This window comes from Apteryx rowi, unplaced genomic scaffold (genome assembly GCF_003343035.1).
Source record: "Apteryx rowi isolate R43461 unplaced genomic scaffold, aptRow1 scaffold_383, whole genome shotgun sequence".
NCBI lineage: Eukaryota > Metazoa > Chordata > Aves > Apterygiformes > Apterygidae > Apteryx > Apteryx rowi.
This window is the reverse complement of record NW_020450341.1, coordinates 658,378-679,501: the sequence shown is the minus strand read 5'-3', so window position 1 is coordinate 679,501 and position 21,124 is coordinate 658,378. Positions and strand designations below refer to the sequence as shown.

At 37.4% G+C, this 21,124-nt stretch overlaps 1 protein-coding gene across 1 annotated transcript in view; it reads left to right on the top strand.

The window, feature by feature from the left end:
- The window catches only part of TINAG (tubulointerstitial nephritis antigen), a 43,010-nt gene extending 25,697 nt beyond the window's left edge, over window positions 1-17,313 (top strand). The window contains exons 9-11 of the mRNA XM_026074267.1: window positions 2,316-2,421; window positions 15,968-16,013; window positions 17,111-17,313. Coding sequence (XP_025930052.1) covers window positions 2,316-2,421; window positions 15,968-16,013; window positions 17,111-17,221 — 263 coding nt within the window. The 3' untranslated portion in view covers window positions 17,222-17,313. The remainder of the gene's footprint in view (window positions 1-2,315; window positions 2,422-15,967; window positions 16,014-17,110) is intronic.
- The last annotated feature ends 3,811 nt before the right edge of the window (window positions 17,314-21,124 follow it).

The window sequence follows — 21,124 nt, the reverse complement described above, 5'->3', positions numbered from 1 at the left end:
TATAATTTTAGCTATCATGGTCTTGGAAAACAATGGTATTTCATTTGCTGGCACAATAAAAGGATCTGGAGAAAGCACTATGGTACATTATTGTATTGTGCTATACTTTTGTTCCTTCTGTAATGTCTGCTTTTTTATTTTTTGTATCTTAGAATGTTTTAGATGCATAGGTTTTAATTTAAGAACTTTATGCGAAAAATCTGTACTAGAATGGATGTAATAGTCTGCTACATTTATATATGTAGATCTGACAGCTCAGCATGACAGAGGGAGTTCATGCATGAGCTATAGTCAATCTTATGAAAATTGTTGTTTTGAAAATCTTATGATTCATGAAAAATTAATCCATTAATTTTGGAAAATATACAGCCTCTTCTACCTAGGAGGGAGTACCACCAGCTGGTTGAGTGTGATCGTCTCAATCCTGTCTATGTCAGGGCAATGTCACTGAATAAATAAAAATATCTCAATAATTCTTGGACTTAATTTTGAAACATCATCCCTCTGCGCACGCTACACTTCATGTACTCAGGCCACTTAACTTCCAATACTGTACCATTATTTAGCTCCTGATTAATATGCAGGAGATATATATATATATATATGCACAATATATGTAGGTATAATATGTAATCCTGGCTGATTTTACACTACTGAGCATGGGGGAAAAAAGAGAAAAAAAAAAAAATTTCCAGACAGCTCTAATGGAATCCTGAGCTTGTGGATAGAATGCAAAAATAAAGTTTGTGGTATTTTCCACTTGGTCTATTGCTCTCAATATCTATGAGCTCTGGTCTTGCAGATAGCTCTGGCAAAAGCTGTAGCATTATCCATTAAATAAACTTAACTTTTTTCTTATTTATCTAATATAGCTCTCCTGTAGACTTATCTCTCAGGTAGTATCACAGTTGTTTATTTCCCATGAATTGCTATCTGCATATATTTTGAATGTAAGAAGTGACCCCATTAACAAAGAATATTTTTAGCTAGATTTCCTAGGCAAATGAGCTCATTTGATCATGTCTTGAGCTGTTCTTTTACTCCCCCACCCCATTAAATTTGTGAATATTTTCTGTTTTCGACTAAATTTAATAGAGGCTGAGAGGTTGTAAAGATGAATAATTCCCTTCAACTTTATGAAAATACTCAAGTAGGGGAAAGAAATTTGGAAATGCGCCAGACAAAGAAAAGACTGCAGTATGAGTTCACCTTACTGGGTATCCCAGGTCTATACCAGGCACATACGTTATAAACATTTCAACCCCATAAAAAATTGTCAGTGAAACTTGTACTTTACCAGACTCACAAGGCACAAGCCCCTAGGAAATGGAGCTTCATTAATTCTCATGTTCCAGGGTATGTGGATGTCTAATAATATTAAATCAAAAGCTAAATGTAAGCTGGAGTTGAGCTTGTATTTATGCTTCTCATTCACTAGAATTCAAAGGTAATGTAGACCTGGAGAATTTTTTCATTTTTCTGGTATTGATGGCCTGCCATATAGCAAAGCAATGGTACTAAGGTGACAGAAGAAATGTGGGGGGAAAAAAATTAAATAAAGGTACTGCTATTCCCATGTAGTGATGCATATAMCCAAAATGCATATTATAATTTTCCTTTTCTTGCACAAGATCTCCAGTTCATCAGTTTTTTGGCCCTACATTGATATTGACACAAAGCGTCATTTTTTCCCCTTCTGTACAATACTTTCAGCTGAAAGTCAGGTTGAACATATATATGGAAAATCTAGCTTTCCATAAGGAAATTCCAATGTAATTACTGAAGTCTATATAAGGTTCAGACAAAGACATGCAAATCACCAGAGATCTATCACTGTGCCATATTTTAAAGGTTATTATATGAATGGATATACATTGACTATTAAATACTATTCCTGAATATATGCTTGTCAGATGCTTGTCAGAACTGAAGATTTTATGAATGAACTTTGAGGAGATTTCTCTCATTGGACTAGGCTTTGCTAGGACTGAAAAAAAGTTATGTACGCCTGCAGAAGGCGATATTTCTTCTTACTTGGAAGACTTGCTTGTATTGGAAGAAGTCCCTGATAGGGAGTTTCCATGATAGGGAATCCCAATTAATTTGACAAGAGACCTCAGAGAGAAATCTGTTGGAATATTTCCCTTAGTTTACTCACAACAGGGAACTTCTGTGCAATTAGAGAATTCATTATAATTACAAAGTACACTTATGCAGTCTAGCATACAACAAAAACCTCACTGGTAAAATGCAAGGAGCAAACTAGAATAGAAGCAGTATTTGCTAACTGAGCTGATTTTTTCCTATTTGTTTAGCTATAATGAAAGTGTATGAAGATTTTTTCCTTTACAAGGAGGGAATCTATAAACACTCTTGCAGTGCAGGATCTCAGTGGAAAATTCATTCAGTCAAACTCCTTGGGTGAGTAAAACACTTTTTTTACCCTTTTCCTTTGCTGGTTGTGCACTTAATAAAATGTTAATGTACAGTTTGGAACCCAACGGCTTTTATTGTCAGAAGTGGAGCACTGTTAACTCCCAACACAAGATTATTTTTGTTTTAATTTTTGTGTATCTGAGAATTTTAGAGGGCACTGGAAAGAGCTATAAACCCATGTTTTTTTAATTCACTCTAACATTTACTCTAAAGCTTAAAATATACTGGTTTATAGAATAAAATGTTTTGCTGAACAATTGCAAAGTATTCTGTGTGTATGCCAGCTTACAAACAAAATTTACACAGTTCCATGTAAATATGTCACCAAGCAGAATGCAAACTGAAATATAAACATTGCTAGCAGCCTCCTAAGTAACTAAGAGAGCTTGCTGACACAGCAGCCTGGGCTCTTTACACCCCAGACAGAACTCACCTGCTGTTCAGATGCTGCTGATTTTGTTTGGGGTGGACAAGGAATACACACCCCATGAATGAAACTACTACAGAAGAATATGTACAATACAGAAGTAGATTTCCCCTCAAATGCTTAACAGTGACACTATATTAAGATGACAAGTGTCCAATCCTGTGTATACTCGAACTATAGAAGACACCCCTGGGCTCCATCCTCAAATGTCAAGGGGATACCCAAGGATGCATTTATTAAATCACTGAATGAATAGTTCCACAGAAAAAGATGGAGAGGTGTCTCAAATATTTTATAGGAGAGCTAGAATATCAAATAAATAATGATTCAGGCTTATGCTAGGAAGATTATTGAGAAAATCTTCAACATGTAGTTCAGGAAAGCAATACAGTGAAATAATTTTTTTTTTTTTTGCTTGTGATTTTAGTGAAGATTTTCCTTGTAAAGTGTCATGGAGATGCCTATGACTGTGAAATCTGTAGGTGTGTATTACAGGAATGTGCATGATGGTGGCACAGCAGCAGAGAGAAGCAGCAGACTCATGCAGGATCAGTCTCGAGCCTATACAGTTGCAAGAAGTGTTGACTCAGTCTAATAGGGGAAAAGTTCCTGTAGCATGCTTCTAGTGAATGTCGTGAAGCAAAGAAAGAGATAAACTGGAACGTAGCGTAGAATAACAGAGGACTGCATTAGGAAAGGATGATTATGAAAGGCAGCCTGTATGTGATGGTTTATGTATGCATATATCAGTATATATGAAGGACAATGGGAAACCAGAAAGGAAAATCTGCCATGCAAGTTGAATGCCTGAGTTCAGGGATGAGCTGCTGTGGGATGGGGAGTGCAGATGTTAGGCATCCTATGAAGTGTGTTTGGTGCAAGTGAAGGGTGATGACAGGTATTCCCTCAGGCAAGTATATGCTGAATAAACAACAGAGGCAGGTAGCAATGCCACAGTGGCACAAGGGATCAGAGTGATGGCTGAGAAGAAGGACTATTTCATGCAGCCTAACATGCTGAAGTGGATGCCAATTTAAATGGGAACTGATAGGCTGTGCAGAGAAAGGAAAGCAGCCTTTAGGCAGAGCCCTGTGCTGAGGAGAAACTGAGAGCATTGACTGAGACAGGCAGCTCCCTGGAGACGCTCGTATTGACCAGTCATATAAGACACTGAGTAGGAGGAAAGCCAAGTGGTCTGATATACTAAATAAGACAAGAGCAAGAAAGTGAAGGAAGAAGGAAGAAAATCGAAGGTGCAGATATATAAGAAACCTCAGCACACTTAGTATTTTAGTATACGGGAAATACTAATTTTCACTGAATGTTGCTGAAGTACCCAATGGATCCAGCAATATAAAGAATTACTTATCCTTTCATTGTTTAATGCATAAGGGTTCTGCCCTCAGAGATTATGCCATATAAAATATTTGTGGTGAGGGGCTTAACTGTAAAAATTGAATTCAAAATCTGAAAAGCTGGAGGCTGTTTGAGTCCAAGACTAGAGCTGGTCGAGTTTCTAGTAAAGATAAATCCAATAACAAAATGTGATTCTGCACCATGAAGTATAAAACACAATTTATTATAGATTTTAATGTGTCCAGGATCAAGCTGTCACTTTGTTAGATCATTCTATAGCTTGAATTAATTTGAATATAAAATATGTTGCCCGGATATTAGCCCTTCACCACCCACTCATAGCTTGTCTTTTTGAGCAAAGGATAATATGAACTGCTTGACTTAAATAAAAAAAATCATGAGAATCTCATGAAAGTTGGATTTGCTATAAAAGTGTTGATAATTATGTACATTACCCTTAGTGGAGCAGTATTTGGAGAGAAAAATGGAACAAAGACATGCTGACATGTAGGGTAAAAAAAACAACTTTGTGCAGCCTGATGTTTATTATAACCTGATTTTTTATTTCTAACCTTTGTTGTAAAAGTGATTCAATATTTGTAGAAGAAAGTCATAATAATGAATGGCCATATTGAATTGAATTGAATATTGAATCCATATTTGTAATTTCTCAAAAACATTTTTGAAAATGCTTCAAACAGGCCATGCATTGTACTGTGTATAAGGTGATGGAGTCTTACAAAACGCAGATAAGTGTTAGAGGAACTTTCCAAAGCTGTTTGTACTGAAAGACAAATACACATATGAACTTTCTAATTGATCACTGAGTTATAAGGATTGTGAATCCAATGACTGAATTCCCAAGTTGCAATTGCTAGGTATTTTCTAGCACCTGAAGGCTTTTTGTTTATAAAACCATCTCTGATTGCACTACAAACCTGTCTCCAAGGAGGTGCTGTGTGGCATCAGGCTTGAGGAGAGAATGGGAAAAGACAGAGAACTGCCTGGAAGCATGAGAAGAAAATGGGCAAATCAGGTCGATGGGGGTCGCAGACCAGTTGGATGTGATTGTAGTCTCCGTGGACAGTGAAACAGCACTTTCTACTAGCTGAAGGCAGGGTGGATTGACCCGACTGACATTTAGAAAGAACAGGGTCTCTCAAGCCCTTCCTGTGTCTTGTATTCCAAGAAAGGGAAGCAGACATAAAAAAATGAGTTACAGAGACTGAGATTCATAACAGCTAAGTCTTGATGTCTAAATGTTAGATGTATATGTCTCTGCTTGTCAGCTATGCTTCCCTTTATAATTCATGGATATTCATCTGCTCTATCCTAGGTATCTATTTTATTGTGTATTAAATTGCTTTGTCAGCCCTTATTTCTCTCTTTCCTGACTGTAAAGGAACCCATGGATAACAGCAAACTGCAGTTGCTAACATTAAGATGTCTAGATTAGAGTAGGTGAATCCTGTTTGTAAAGGCATTGTAAAATACCTTAAACAACAAACTCATTGTCCTACTAGTGCATAATTATAGTAAGATGGTATCTTAAGGATGTCTTTTATGTATGTTTGTGTATATGCACACACACACACACACACACACACACACACATGAATTTATGTGTATACATATGTAAAATTACCACTGATAATTACACTAGAGTGAAAATAAGCTAAAGAGGCACAATGAACTGCAAATACTGAATGGGACTGAGGAAGCCAAATTGGTCAAAGTTTGATAATTTTCACATTTTTAGCTGCACTCTGTTATTGTAAGAGGACTAATGACTGAAAAAATAACATGTTAAACTGTACTTTTTATCTTAAGTTCTCTAATAATAAAAGCAGACTGAATTCACATCACAAAGGATTTTTGTAGCAGATTTACCTTCCAGGTTTATGCAGTTAAGCCAGAGTTGCCGAACAAATGTGTGAAGTCTATTTTACAGCAGGTTCTCTGTGAGATTGGTGCTTGTCTTTTTAATCCTCCTCCTTCTCCTTCTAGTCCTCTAGCTTTCTTAGTTCTATCTAGGAAAAGATGACAGGAGAGAATTGAAGTGTTCATAGGTAAAGAAAACAATGAGGCAGATTTGTAGATGGTGTAAACATGTCTAAGTCCATTAAATTTAGAGGAAGTACACTGGTTTGAGTAGCTAGGGTTCTAGTTCAAATATATCTCTTTCTAAAGTTGGACATAATGAGACAAAAAATCCAGCACTAATTTTTGTAGCCTGCTTGGACAGATTTTCTCTCACCCCTATTCCTCCATTCTGTTCAGCATTGGTGCCAAGGTACAATATCTGATCCATAACTCCACCCAAAGAGCTGGATCTGCTGTACTCTTGACACCGAAAGTTTCAGAAAGCCCTCAAAAGCTCAAATCCTGGTCCACAACCAAATCTATGGACTGTAGCCTTAAGGTGTAGAGGGCACAAGAAAAAATTTATTAAAAGCCTTAGATACTGTTTCACAAACAAGATTGTTTTTCAGAGATTTAGAAGGTGCTCAGAATGATAAAGGACTTTCATAAGAGGAGGTTGAGAAATATACATTAATCAGAAACACATTTCCCTTCTGTTTTTATGAATGATTTAGTGGAAGTTTTAAATTCAATAATGCAGCAGATTAAATGGCATTGAAACAACTATGCCCTGAAAAAGCATAGGTTGAATTCATTGTTTCTTAACACAAAAAGCCACACTAATGGAGATAAAATTGATATGTGAAACAAAAATCTGTGTTTTGTTGTTGAGGGGATGGCCAGATAGAGCAGCAGCACTTTAAGATTTAATACACCATTAAATGACTCACCTGGGCTTAAAAAAAGTTCTTATTGGTAACTACTATTAATGATGTTCCAGTTTTTGCCTTTGAAGACACTGCCTTCCTCACTCATCCTCGCTCCAGCTCAGACTCAGAATAACAACAAATAAACAGCATCTTAAACAAAAGAAGTGGTTTTCTTACTGGCTAAAGAAACCTTGAAATGAGTTCCTTTTTTCTTTGATGAGGGAAGAAAGTCTACACTATCGTCAGACAATCAACATCAAATAATCTACATATTTCTTACAAAATATTACAAAATTAAACAGCACCGCTCAAAAACTATTTTGCAGAACAGAGAAATACAATGCAAGATCATGGGGAGAAGATACCCCAATGTAAGGTGTTTGGTGATTCATGCAGTTAAATCCACGAGACTCTCTCCCATGTAATCTAGCATAGTAGACCTGTGGGCATGAAGTAACTGCTGGCTCACTAATAATTTCATTCATCTTTTGTACGCTAAAAAATCCAGGTGAAACCACAGTATCAAATTTCGGTAACAATTTTCTGAGAAGATTTACCTGGTGGAGAACACTAGTCAGCTCTAACCAAACTTTTGTCTAATTTAGTAGATGAAAATCCTAGTCTTTAGGAAAGTACTGTGTATTTGTGCTATAGTACTAAGAATACAATTTAAACTGCAGTAGTTATGCCTTTTTTGTCTGGTAGCATTATAACAGTTATATGGTTAAGTTCAAGGGAAAAAGGGAGATGAAAAGTCTTAAACTATGTGTGTTACTGGCTCCATCTCCTTTTATCAAGAGAAGGAGGTACTCTGAGCCTCTTACAAAAGCAGAAATTGGATATCAAAATAATCCAGGTCAAGATGAGAGGGACTCATTAATCTTTTTATTCTGTTTCTGTGTATATACAGTCTATGAGAAGACAGTTGTCTTGCCCAAAAGGTTTTATTGTTTGTTTGATCAGAGTGGTGACAGTAAAATAACAATGCCTACATATAAAACATAGTATTAGACAAATAAGCCTAGTCTGTTAGCACCAGCTGAGGTCAGCACTTAAGTAGGATGAACTATCTTCAGAGGGTATCCCTCTTTCTTGTTTGTAGAGAGTGGCTCTTTTCCTAATTCAAATGTTTCAGTTCCCTAATATTAAATGGGATTAATCTGAACTTCACCAAGTCTTGTTTGATCGCCAGCATTTTTTTTCAGGTATTGAAAGGGAATTTGGTGAAATTATTGCTCTGTATTCAAGGTTATTTTGATTGAAGATCATGAAGGTTTCTTCTTAGAAAGCTAAGTAGTATATTTGTCACAGAATATTTTGGCACACAGAAGAAAAATCCATTTTAAAGTAATTTTCTGTAACTGATGGGCAGATCTTCTCCTTAATGATTTCTTAAAATCTCAAAAGCTCTTATTTTCTTTTTAACACAAATGGGAATTTTAAAGGGGGTAAGATTGAAAGCTTTTCCTTAAGATTGAAAGCTTTTCCTAAGAACACTGAAGGTGGGAATATCGGTGGTCCTGAGCTGTGTAAAAACATCCATAACAGTTTCCCTATCTCTGTGAATAATGAGGTCCAGCATCTGTTTGCTTTTGAAATGTCAGTCCTTCGAAATAAATATCAAGCTGGAATAATTACAAAAGCAAGAAACAAAAGAGGGCTATTAGATTATTTTGATCATCTTCCAGAAAACGGAATATTGTTCTCCAGTGGATGTTGTCCAAAAATCTGTCAACTTGCTCTTAAAAGTCTCTGTCATTTCCACTGGGGGACTATTCCACTGGGAGTTAAATTGCTCTGTTGTTGGGATATTTTTTCCTGATATTTTCTTTCCTTGACTTCTTCCCATTACTCTACATACAGACACTTAATACATGACACTAAATTCTCTCTTTCTTCTTGGTGTTTAAGCCCTGCATACATCTAGGTAGTTAGCATCGATATACTTTGATTTATTCTTTTATCATTTCCTCACAGAAATATATGTTATTGTTGCTCTGTTTATTCCCTCCAGTGACTTCGCAGATTTAGTGTAGTGCTCCAGTCATACACTTTATGGTCCAAACATCCATGATCTTGCCTACTTATAATCCCAGTTTTTGAGATTTTCTTTCTAATGTTGTCAACATACTCAAAGCAGATATGTCTAATTTCCTGCTATTACATCTATTAGCGGTTTCCCTCCAGCTTCTGATATCTTGGCTTCCCTGGAGATACTGGAAATCTCTGAGCAAAGTGTGGATGTCATTAGTTAGGAATATGTAGTTTGGATAGATTTACTTTAGGAAAAATTGGTGAAGACTCTATTAGCACAACCACAGGATCTCAGGAGTAAGAACTCCCACAAAAAGTAAAAGAACTGGAGGAGGAGATATAATATGGACTATATTAGAGAAATTATATCAGCTAACAACTGTGAAGCTAATAACTGTGAAGGTGTCATAGTTTTTTTATAAAGTAGTGTCACTCATTTATTAATTCCCATTGATTTTAACCTACAGTCAAAGTATCAATACCTCTCAGGTTTATTAATGGGTTGCTAGCTCTTTTCTTTCTTGAAAGATTACTTTCTGAAAGTAGATAATGGCAACAGCATTTACTTTTGTACTAAATCATTTTTCACATACAATGCCCTGCACAAAGGAGTTTAGTTCCACGACTAAGGCTCAAGGCACAGCTGTTAAAAATTAACAGTAAACTAAAGTGACATTCTCCCTTCTCCCTCCTTTTGTCGGTCCCTCAAGCACCTCTCGATCCACCCGGTGAGGAAACATGAAATGCAACCCAAATTAATTTAACAGCCTTTCTAGCACAAATCATTCCTGATTAAATTTTGTTCAAACTAGATTGTACCATGTATGATTTTGTGCCATATTGTGAAAAAATGATATATATCATTCCCATGTTATGATGATCATTCTCTCCCTCTTCCTCTCTTTAAATTCTTTGATTTTATCCCTGATGATGTAAGATATACAGCATCCAACTTCTTCAGTCTGCAGTTTCTTAATTCTCCTCATCTTTCATATTACAGTTATATTACATATATATACAGTGTATTACAGTATATTACAGTTGCGTATTTTTGGAAGCTGATACTTTCCATTTCTCCAAAGAGTGGATAAAAGATCTCTTTTAAGAAGTAAATCAATTCTGATGGTTTTCAGAATTCCAGGATGAAATCTGACTGTATGTTTAAAAAAAATCAGTTTTTGCACAGGACTGAGACTGACTTATTTTTCGGTAGATTTTTGCAGTTCCCGTAAAATACCATTCCACTTCTCCTTCATTTTCTGGTATATAATTTATAATTCCTCATAATTTCATACTTTATTTATCATGTTTGCATGCAGTCATACAGTTTTCTGTACTTACATCCCCACAGTCTTCCGTAGATAATATTTTTTCTTGAGCTGTTGTTTTTCTTTTTCTTTTCTTTTGTGTATTCATATGTAGATTCAAAATCAGTTATTTATATTATTATAGCACATTATTGGCTGTGAACAAATGTTGTCTGCCGTTTCCCACTCCAATACTTTATTCACGATATATTTCCTAAGAATTTCCAGTTTTCTCTTTTGCTCCAGTGAGGCTTCAGTAGGCACTCATGCTCTGACTCAGTTTGAGCTGAAGATACTTACATTTTTTCTGTGTCTGCAAGTAGGTGTGATGTGCTGGATATCTAAATTATCATTACAGAAATGGAGATCTAGTCAATACAGGCAGTGGAGCCTGGAAAGCAAATCATCTGGCAGACACTAGTCGATCAATTAGTTGCCCCCATACAGATATTTGGTGCTATGGTAAGTGCTCTAGAGCATCCCACCCAGCTGCTTCTCCGAAAGGGCACAAATCTCTTATGGGTCCTCTGTCATATCTGTCAGAAGCACCTGGACACCTCAGACACCCCAAGACTTCTCAACTAGCCATAGACACCATAGGCAACTGGATGGATCCCCATGTACTCTGCTGCTGTGGACCTCAGACCCTGCGCACTTGGGAATGCCTGCATTTAGATGTCTTAATCTTGAACTAAATCCCTCAGTGTTTCACTGTCAGGGAAAAGACAAATTCTAATTCCAGTTCTGACATTAACATTTACATTAAGGCTAATAACACCAATGTTCAGAATCTCAGAAGAGATCAGTACAACTGACTGTGTTTTTAACAATATTATAAAGCAAGTTTTAAGTATTCTGCTTTTTCATGCACTGTTAAATAATATCCTTGTACTACTGTTGCCTTCCATGTAACTTTTCAGGAATAGAAAGGGGTGGTTTGAGTTTCATTTTTATACCCAAGTTGCTTACCTAGCTCTTTGGTGATTATGCCTTTAGTTATTCAATTTTAAAAATTCTGCTTTTGAAGATTTTGAAGGACCACCCAGTACTTCCTCTGAGCTGCTACTCTCCAGGGAAAATGGTCTGGTATATTATAATTTTTCACTATTACTATCAATGATATAAAAGGTTGCTTTTTCTTCCTATTACATCTTCCCCAAGGACTCCTTTTTAATTTATTAATGAATAAACCTTTGCAACAAACATCAACTTTAAAAAGACAAAGAAATAAGTCAGATCACAGAGATGAACCTGATTCAGGAAAAGATACTTGCACAGACTACTGTCTATTTAGGAAAAAACATAGGACCTGAGTTCCATTGAAACAAGGCTGTGTTTCTGAATCGTTGAAATAACTCACCCTCTAGTTTCCATTCGGCCTGTTGGATGGGTATGAATTTCAGAAAATTCACATTTCCCCTCAATTTGTTTTCAGACCATTGAATATTATCTGATCATTCTAATACATTCCTCTCAGCAGGTTCTTGTTCATGCTTCAAGGAGCAGTACTTACAGCAACAGAAGTCAAAATGCAAGTTTAATTTAATATTATTCATTTATAGTACACATTCCTTTATAAATCAGAAAATTCATCCTCGGATGTCTGGCCTTGGCAGAATAAAGGATATTTAGGGATTAGTTTTCTCTGATGAATTTAAGCTTAAGTTAAACTTAAAGTGCTGTGCTTGGGTGCTGTAGCTTACATTTGAGAGGTACAACTGAGGGATACAGTGCAGAATGAATTTATTTCATCAGTAAGGTTGAAATCATGAAAACTGATGAAGTGTTACTATATAGGCAGGGAAAAGGAAAAAGAAAAATTGCAAAGATCAGATGCAATATTTATGCTGAGAAATCTATTTTAGAAAATATGTACTCCTTTTCTAAAGATACCACTGCAGAAATACTTCTCACTTAGGAGTTTTTGAAAAGAATTGCCTCCTCTTTAGAAGGTATATTAGTATGAACCAAGAAATCTCCAGAAATGCTTTTAGTCGGAGCTGGCATTCATTCCCAGAGGCAAGATGTCAAATCAAACTGGCATGTGGCCACAAACACTGCATCATTGAACAATATATATCTAACAATATACAAAACAACAGCTGTTTCCATTACAGTTGAGTGCTTTTCTGATTGAGAGAAGCAGGTTAGACAGAGAGAAATGAAAGCTGGTGAATCTCAGCCAATCTTTAGAATAAGCCTGAACAAACAAGGCCAAGTTTTAGGAAAAGCTTGGTTAACCATCCTGGGACCTCAGGCCACACTTACTGCCCATATGAGTCAGCATCTATGGAGATGTCAGTTTGTTCCACCTTTCTTGCTAAGTCTTGATCCTAATTCATTCACTAAGAGTGGTTTTGCTCAGTAAGCAGTGAATCAACCCTATTATCTGCTCTTTAGACTGCAGCCATTAAAAAAAAGGTAAAATGGCTTGCCCTATTGCAAGCATATTTGGTTTTTTACCTGACATGCAAGGTCCATGCAATGAATGCAAAATAATTTAATAATTCATAGAACCACAGACTAACTTAGGCTGGAATTCATCTGGTCCAATCGTTCACACCCAAAGCAGGGACAATTTAAATGAAGTAGTTTAAATTATAAACTAGTTTAGGTTAGAAAGCTCTCTGAAGGTTCAATCCCCCAGCTCAGGACAGGACTAACTTCAAAGTTATCTCAGATTGCTTGGTGCCTTATCCAGCTGAGTTTTGAATATCTTCAAGGAAAGATGTTCCACAACCCATCACTTTACTAGTGCCTAACCATACTCATTGTAAAATACTTTTTTCCTTAAGTCCAATTACAATTTCCCTTTGTGACTGTGGTCTCCTGTCCATTCACTGTGCACCTCTCAGGGAAGTCTGGATCTGTCTTCTCTCCATCCTCACTTTACAAAGCAGAAAACAGCAATTATATCTCCTTGAGCTGCCTCTTCTGCAGGCTGGACAAACCCAGGTCCCTCAACCTCTCCTTTCACAGTGTGTGCTCCAGAGCCCTGAGCATCTCGGTAGACTCCTCCTGGTCTTGCTCCAGGCTGTTGATGTCTTTCCTGTGTGGGGTAGCCCAAAACTGGACACAGTGCTCCAGATGCTGAATGACAGGTGCTAAATAAAGGAGAACAGTCACTTTTCTTGACCTGCCGACTGCAGTCTTGTGTGCTTTAATTTGTTGTATTTTAATTTATGGTATTTGAATGAATGGCTGTGGGAATGGATTACTGACTAAGCAGCTCTTTCTAAATCATGAGATAAAATGCATATGCTAAATATTCCTGTTTGCATGTGATTAGTCAGCAATAAAACCCAGGAAATTAAATTCGGATGTGTTAAGGATATTAAAGGATCCTTGTCCATTTTGCTCTCTGAGTATTTTTCTGATTAGAAACATTTATAAGTATCAATAAATTCCTATCAATGTGTGAAAAAAAAATTGAACTTTTTAGAAAATAATAAGCATTAGGAAAATGTATAATGACAAGAACATGAGCCTGCAAAAAATGGTCATCATCTTGCTCAAGCACATGGGAGAGATCTCTGTACTGCTAAATGAAGAAATACATGAATATAAATTCAAGAAAGTTTTCATATATCTTTAAAACTGATGTAAATGTTGGACTTGTACACTGAAACTGTCTCAGCTGATGGAGTTTTTAGCAGAAATCCACCAGGAAAAAAGTAAATCTCAGCCTTACGTGAAATTAAATAGCTTATGGATATTGTAATTTTTTATTTATGATCATGAGGAACTGTATCCAAGGTATATTTGGCAAAGAAATGGCAAAGTTGATTAATAATCACAGAACATTCATGTGACAGTGCAAAGAGCTGTAGCTACAATTTGCCCTTGAAACTGTAATCCAAACTTCATGTCTTTAAAAAACATTTATTTTCAGAGAGGACATTTCCATCTAATTGTTCTGTATTCCTGCTCTTCTTGGCAGATAATATTGAGACCATGGCGGGCAGCAATATGTTGTGCCATATTGTTTTTAACTCTAACCCTTATTATACTACTCACCTGAGTCTGAAGGAAATCAAAACAGGAAAGATTAATCAGGAAAACACAGGAGGCAGATGTACACTGCAATACACCTTTTCCCCACAAAGTTCTGACAAGAGGAGTGACAGTAAAGTCCCAGAGCCCACAGTGGGATGCCCGTTAAGCAAACTTCCAGACCTGAAAGGCTGGAAACATCTTCAGTTTCTCAGTTTAGACACAGTCACAAAAAAACCAAACCAAACCAAACCAAAACAACCCGTGCACTTATCCTGTTCAGCATCTTTTTATATTAACTTTTATACTGAAAGATTTGGAAACAGTTATGCCTGGTCTTTCAAATTTGTCTTTCCTGCTTTTTTCTTCTGGAAGCCCAAGTACTCAGTGTACATTATGGCTTAATACTAACCAAGGAAAGCTAACGCCACCACGGCTGTTCAGATTTTTTACCAAGATACCATGAAAATCCAATTTCCCCACCCACACTAATGGGGTTTTCCATGATGTCTCTGCTGCTTGCCTATCAAGGTCTATGGAATATTACAAATACAACCCAATGACGTGGTGCCAGTGCGATGTATGTGTGATAAATACCCCATTGACAGCATTTTGTACACTGTAGGATTCACTTTATACTATGATAAAACCACAATAACAGTTCATATCTTCAATATTCTCTTTATTTGTCTCCTTGTACAGGCACCCAGGCATCATGGCCCATGAATAATAAGTAAAGATACATTCATTATATGACTGCAAAATGAGACAGAGCTCTTTAAGTAACTAATATGTATACCTATATACAGGTGCACAGTGCAACTTTCTCTTGTTGAACTGCATGCAGATGATGACCTTGGAGCTTTATCTGCTCTGTACATACACACAGAGAGGCTGAGCAACCCAGAGCACAGAGCAATTCAGCTACAACTGCACAATTAGGAAAGAGCTATTGCCTAGCAGGTGGGGTGAATCTCTTGTGTGGTTTCATGGGTATTCCCACAACATTTAGTGTGTCCTCAAAGATCTGACTGTGTGTGTCAAAGATGTCAAAGAAACGTCAAGTAAGTTTATGAGTCACTCCCCACACTGTGCAGTAAAACAGATTAGGTTGTCAGCAATCTAATTTGAGCTGAGATCAGCCAGGGACATTTTTAGTCTCAGCTCTGCCAGCTATTTTTGTAAAGGTGTTGGATGAGATCTTTAACAGAAATGTTCCTAGGGATCTTCAACTAAATTGCAAAAATGCGTTCACATTTATTTAAATACTCCTATGCAGTTCAGTTCAGTTCAGCTGGCAAGCTTTCCAGAGGAGGGATTCTGCTGGGGAAAACATTAGGTTATTGCAATGACAAACTAAAGCTACATTTGTGCTGGGAAATTTTTGTAGTCCCTGACAGCAATTTGGCTTGTCGCTAGCAGGATATATGTCTTCATTTTCATCTGCAGCAGAGTTTGTTGACAGCATTTAAAACATGGAGATATCTATTAGTCATGCTTTTTACTGGTTTTGCTGTTAGGACAGGTAACTATCATAAGCGTTTCTTTCTGTTTGCTTGTTTCAAGCAACAAAATGTGAACATATGTATCAGAGGCCTCACCTGTATCATCTCTTGTAACAGGTGGGGAGTACTAGATGACAAAGATGGACAGAAACAAAAGTTCTGGGTAAGTGAATCCTTACCATTGTGTTTTGAGGCAGAAGACAAAATCTCTAAATTACAGATTATCAGACAACTTCTTTCCTTTCATTCCCTCTTCCCTCTTTTTTTCCCATCACCTTAAAGTCTTCTGCATAGTTTTCCAGCCCTTTTCTGCCAACCTTTTATGATGCTGACCCTTGAACTGTAATATCATCTGTCTCTGTTTCAAAGTCTGCTTCTTCCACTTGTCTTGATCTTCCACTTGTATCTGTGCTTTTCCCCACACCATCCTTTCTGTTTCAAAGAATACCCTTTCCTTATTCAAATTTCCCATGAAGATCCTCTTTTTTTTCATGCCTGCAAAGAAGACTCAATAATATTAATCACTATTATTGGCTAAACTATATAAAAAAAAACAACAAAAAACAAAAAAAACAGGCTGTCTATTTAAAGTGCATTGGCAAAGGCCAGCCAGCTATCAGAAAAAATTACGTATTGGCTTTCATCCACTTAGAATAAGTCAGATTCTATCACTTTGATTATGATTAACAGCTCGTTCCATTATGCCAGTGTTCAGCAGAAGGTAATTTGGAGTTTACATAGCTGATAGCAGGGCTTGTGGTATAATAGCTTAGTTTTACTGACATCTAGGGCAGAACTCCTACTGACTTCATGAGAAACTAAATTGCTCAAAATGTCAATAGCTACCTGAATGCAATATAATTCACTAAAAGTCAGCTTTTTAATATCTTAGGTCTCTCTTTAACTCATTAGTTGTAATTGGAATTTTGACCATTACTGTTTAAATGGCAACTTCCTCCAGCCAACAGTTGAATTATTTAATGATTTCTGCTAAAACATGTCAAACTACTTAGTAGAAATAGCATTCTGTTTTTATTCATAATGGTTTGGGAACTGAAATTGTGATCAAAGGAGAAAGGAACAAATCTTTAGAAAACATAAAAAACAAGTACATTCTGATTCTCAGGGTACAAAATCTGAGAAACAGTTTCTTTAATGAAGACTAACACATAAGATTCATTTTACCTTTTTACACCTTGTATTTTTAAATACTACATAAAATCACTAATTAGTAACTTTTTCCTCTTTGTTTTTCTTTAGATTGCTGCAAATTCCTGGGGAAAATCTTGGGGAGAAAATGGTTATTTTAGGATTCTACGAGGACAAAATGAATGTGATATTGAGAAGCTGATTATAACCACTTTGGGATAGCCATAGTCTTCTACATTAATATATTATGATGTATGTTGCTTTATATATCTGTTCTTTCCGTTCTATTTCCAGTCTTTCTAGAAGAAATAAAATATCAGCTGCCAAAAGGAATCCTTGGTCCTAAAATTACCTAAAAGAGAAGCAGCCCTGCTATGTTATATAGGTGGGGGGAAAAAAAAACTGTCATGAAATTCCAGTGAATAAAAAATTTTTAGTGACATCTTCAGGGTCTTTATTAGCCTATTCCTCATTCTTTCATTCTAGGAAATGAAGAACTTGACTTCTAATATAATCAGCAAAGGAGCTTTTCCTTCAAGAGGTGTTCATGGTGGTAGTATACAACAGATGTCCTCGCCACTAAATTTGGGTCACAAGTTATGCAGAGCACTTCTGAAGGAGCTGTTATTAAAATGCTAGTATCACACTGCTGCAAAACAAGCTCTTTTGTGGCCTCTAGTGTCACAGAGTAAGCTGAATTTAGACACAAAAGCCGTCATCACTTGAAATTTACAGCAAATTGTAACACAGGTAATTTGAGAAAAGCTAAGTGCTCTGACAGAAGTGACTTTTTTAGGCTTAGTGAGCTAATTCAGTATTTGTGAGGAAAATGTACTGAGCCATCTATATGGCTACTTCCTAAATTCTTGACGTGCATTGATTCCATAATCTTCACGATTTCAAAAGAGGAAGATTTAGCTCTGAAGTGAATGATACTGTGAAAGCATATCCAGTCAGTTTTGGTGTTTTGTGTCATTTAACCTTTACTTCAATCTGCCTTGTGCTTTTACAGCTCTCACTTCCATCAGTAGCCGTTACTACCTCTGATTCACTTGAAAAATTCATCCAAAATCTTGGCATGGGCAGTCATTTTGAATGTCTTCAGTGAAGAGAAAGCTCAGACTGGTCTATTAGATCTTTATCTACTCAAGCCTGTCTTGAATGAAACAGCATAAGCAAGTGAAACACATCCCACCATGTAAAATCTATTTATTGGTTTGCAAAGAGGTATTGTCCTACCCCACATTCTGGAATGAATTTCTGTAGGCATTCTTTGGTACTCTGAGGGAGTCTATGTGCTCAGTGCTCTCTCTTTCACTCTCTCTCAGTATCATACAGTTGCTGACTGTGGAAATGCCACGAGCACCCTACTTCATATAAATAACTTCAAAGTGGAGTAATTCATTTTTTATGGTAGACAGTCTTGAAGGAGAATGCAAAAAGAACTTTGCAGCAGGAACTTTGCCATTGAGGAACTCAGTCTGTAAACTATATGGTATCTTGTAGTATACCTGACTGTCTTCTTGGCCTCTTCTTCTGTCTCCTGCACAGTAAACATACAAATATCATTTGTATATATTTTCCAAAATCGTAAAGCTTAGTCATCTGCTATCACTCCTTTTCCAAAAGGGTGAGGGCAACTTTTGGCTAGCTGACTAAATGCTTGTAGGAGGATTTCTTGTGTGGCATTTTTGCTACGATGTCAGCTTGGTGTATTTCTGTCTCAAAAGAGCAGAACAGTTCACCTGCACTGGTTTCCATACTATTATGAGGCACTATAAAAGTATAACAGGAATGAACACTGAGGAATGGCAAAGCTCCAAGGTAGCGTGAGGAAAGGAAGAGCTAGCTAAAAGAGTGATCTAGAAGGACTTGTGAGGTTGGGCGAGTAGAGAAGCAGTAGTTGAGTTTAAGGAGCCAAGTTTCTACTGTATGGTAGATGGGTGAAACTGGGCATCGTGTTAATTCTAAGTGACTATGGAATGACATGGTACCCAAATTTAACAGGCAGGCAAAAGTAACTGTGTCTGGAAGCCCCTTTGCTCTGTGAAAACTATGCTGATGCTCAGGCAGCTGCTCTGCTGCTATTCAGTGTAAGGGTGAAGGGTCTCCTGCCAGTGCAGGTCTTCTCACTCTCTGTCTGATGAAGAGATGATGGGGCCTGGGAGCTGCTGGCAGCTCTGCATCTTGCAGGTTGCCTGGAGGCAATTTTTAAATGTCAGAAAGTCTGTGAGCTCTTCTACTCTCCTGTTTAGTGAGCGTATGAGGAAACTTGTTCTTCATTAAGATGCCTCCTCTCTCATTTTTTGCCTCTCAGTCACTAATATTCAGCTGTGCTTACTAGCCTGGACTAAAAGTGTCATCTAGCCTGGAGTTTCTCCTGTGTGAATAGAAAGGGACAATACGTAGGCTATAGCTCAGGCTAACTCAATACAAAGCTCATCAGCTTTAAATCATGAGTATTTCTAATGGTCCATGGGAATAGCAGAAGGGTTGCTGCCGGAAAGGGAAGGCAATGCAGAAGTATCCTTTGTGTCTGTGACATGCCATAACTTCCCTTTTTCACTGAAAGCAGCTAGGTAATATTATTTAGGCAAAAAAAATAATAAAAAAAAACCCTACTCAGATTACACATCATAATATTCCTTTTTAGCAATGTGCTGTGTGAGGTTTTGATCAGCTGTCACTCTAACTGTGAAACTTTAACACTGGGTGCAGAAGTATCTACAAGAACATATGTCTTAGGATCTGAGACCTGACAGACTTCATAGCTGATGCAGAGATCCCTGTTTAAATTTCTACATATTTAGAAAGAGTTTCAGATAGAACTCTGAACATAAATGCCTGTAAATTTGGGGAGAGTTTGAATCTTCCCAACATTAACTAGACAGAACAGGATCCTTTTCAACTTACATTGACTATCCTTCAGAGTTTTCCACAGTCAGATACTAAATATTACTGCTGATATCTTGTAGATGAACAAGGTTATTACCTTTTCTGATGGCTTTAAAAGGAAATTATTTTAAAAATCAAAAGAGCTAACAAGCCAAAAAAGAAACCTAGCTAACACTCTATTGCTACCCTTTTTCCATCCTATTGTGATACAATAACGCCCATCTGTTAAATGATAGCAAATCCGTGAAGGCTGGTTCCTATTCTGTGGAAAGCAAATGCTATCAAGCCTCCTTATATTCTGTGTGTGAGTGGTTTTGCTTGCATAGGGAAGCCCAGCAAGCATTGAATTCCTGAGGGCAGCTACTCAGGGAAGGGATCTGAGTCACACACAGATGCCCGGGTCATGGGGAGCTGCCTCTACACCTGGCTCCAGGCAGAGATTTTGGTGGGACTCAGAGGCACACATGGCTCCTTTGCACAGCTATCTCACTAGGAATCACCACACATGACTTAGCAACACCAGATTTCCCCAGCTCTGAACGGCTGCTCATCATCATTAGGAAGACTGCAAATTGAGGACACCTGCCATAAAAGTGGTTTTCATTTCATGTAACTGTTTCAGAATCCCGTGTGTGAGGAGGATGGTTTTACAAAGCCATACATTATCATTAAAGCATGGTATGTAAGCAGTCCTCCTAAAATTAATGGAGAAAGGAGAAGTGCTTGATCATCTCACCTGATGAGCACAATTGCTTGAGAACAAAAAGCTGAAGGCAGCCAGGCTGCAAAAAGAGTTTGGAGCAGAGGGAAAGGTTATGCCAGTGTGGTACTTACACAGATTGAGGCTTTCCTTCCTCTTCAAATTATGGGAGAAGTAAAGACCATGGGCAGCCCTCATGACGCTTCTTCAGGAACTGAGGGAAGCCTCCTTGCCCTGCTGTGTACTTGCCCTCCTGTCTCCAGCTGGGAGATGTAGTGTGTGGCTTGGATTTTACTAGGCTTTTTTGTTTGTCCGCTGCTTATGACATGCTACTGCCTGTAATGTTCCCTTAGCAGGCTGTGGTTGGGCAAAAAATGTTTGTCCTGAATGCATGAGGCTGAACTCCCTCTAGAAGCATGCTTAGCTCAGGGAGGCTTCTGAGCTTCAGGCTGGTCCAAGGGGACCTGCAGCCAGCATGGGGACTCAAAGCTGTGAGTACATAGTTTTACAGATAGGTGAGTACAATAAAT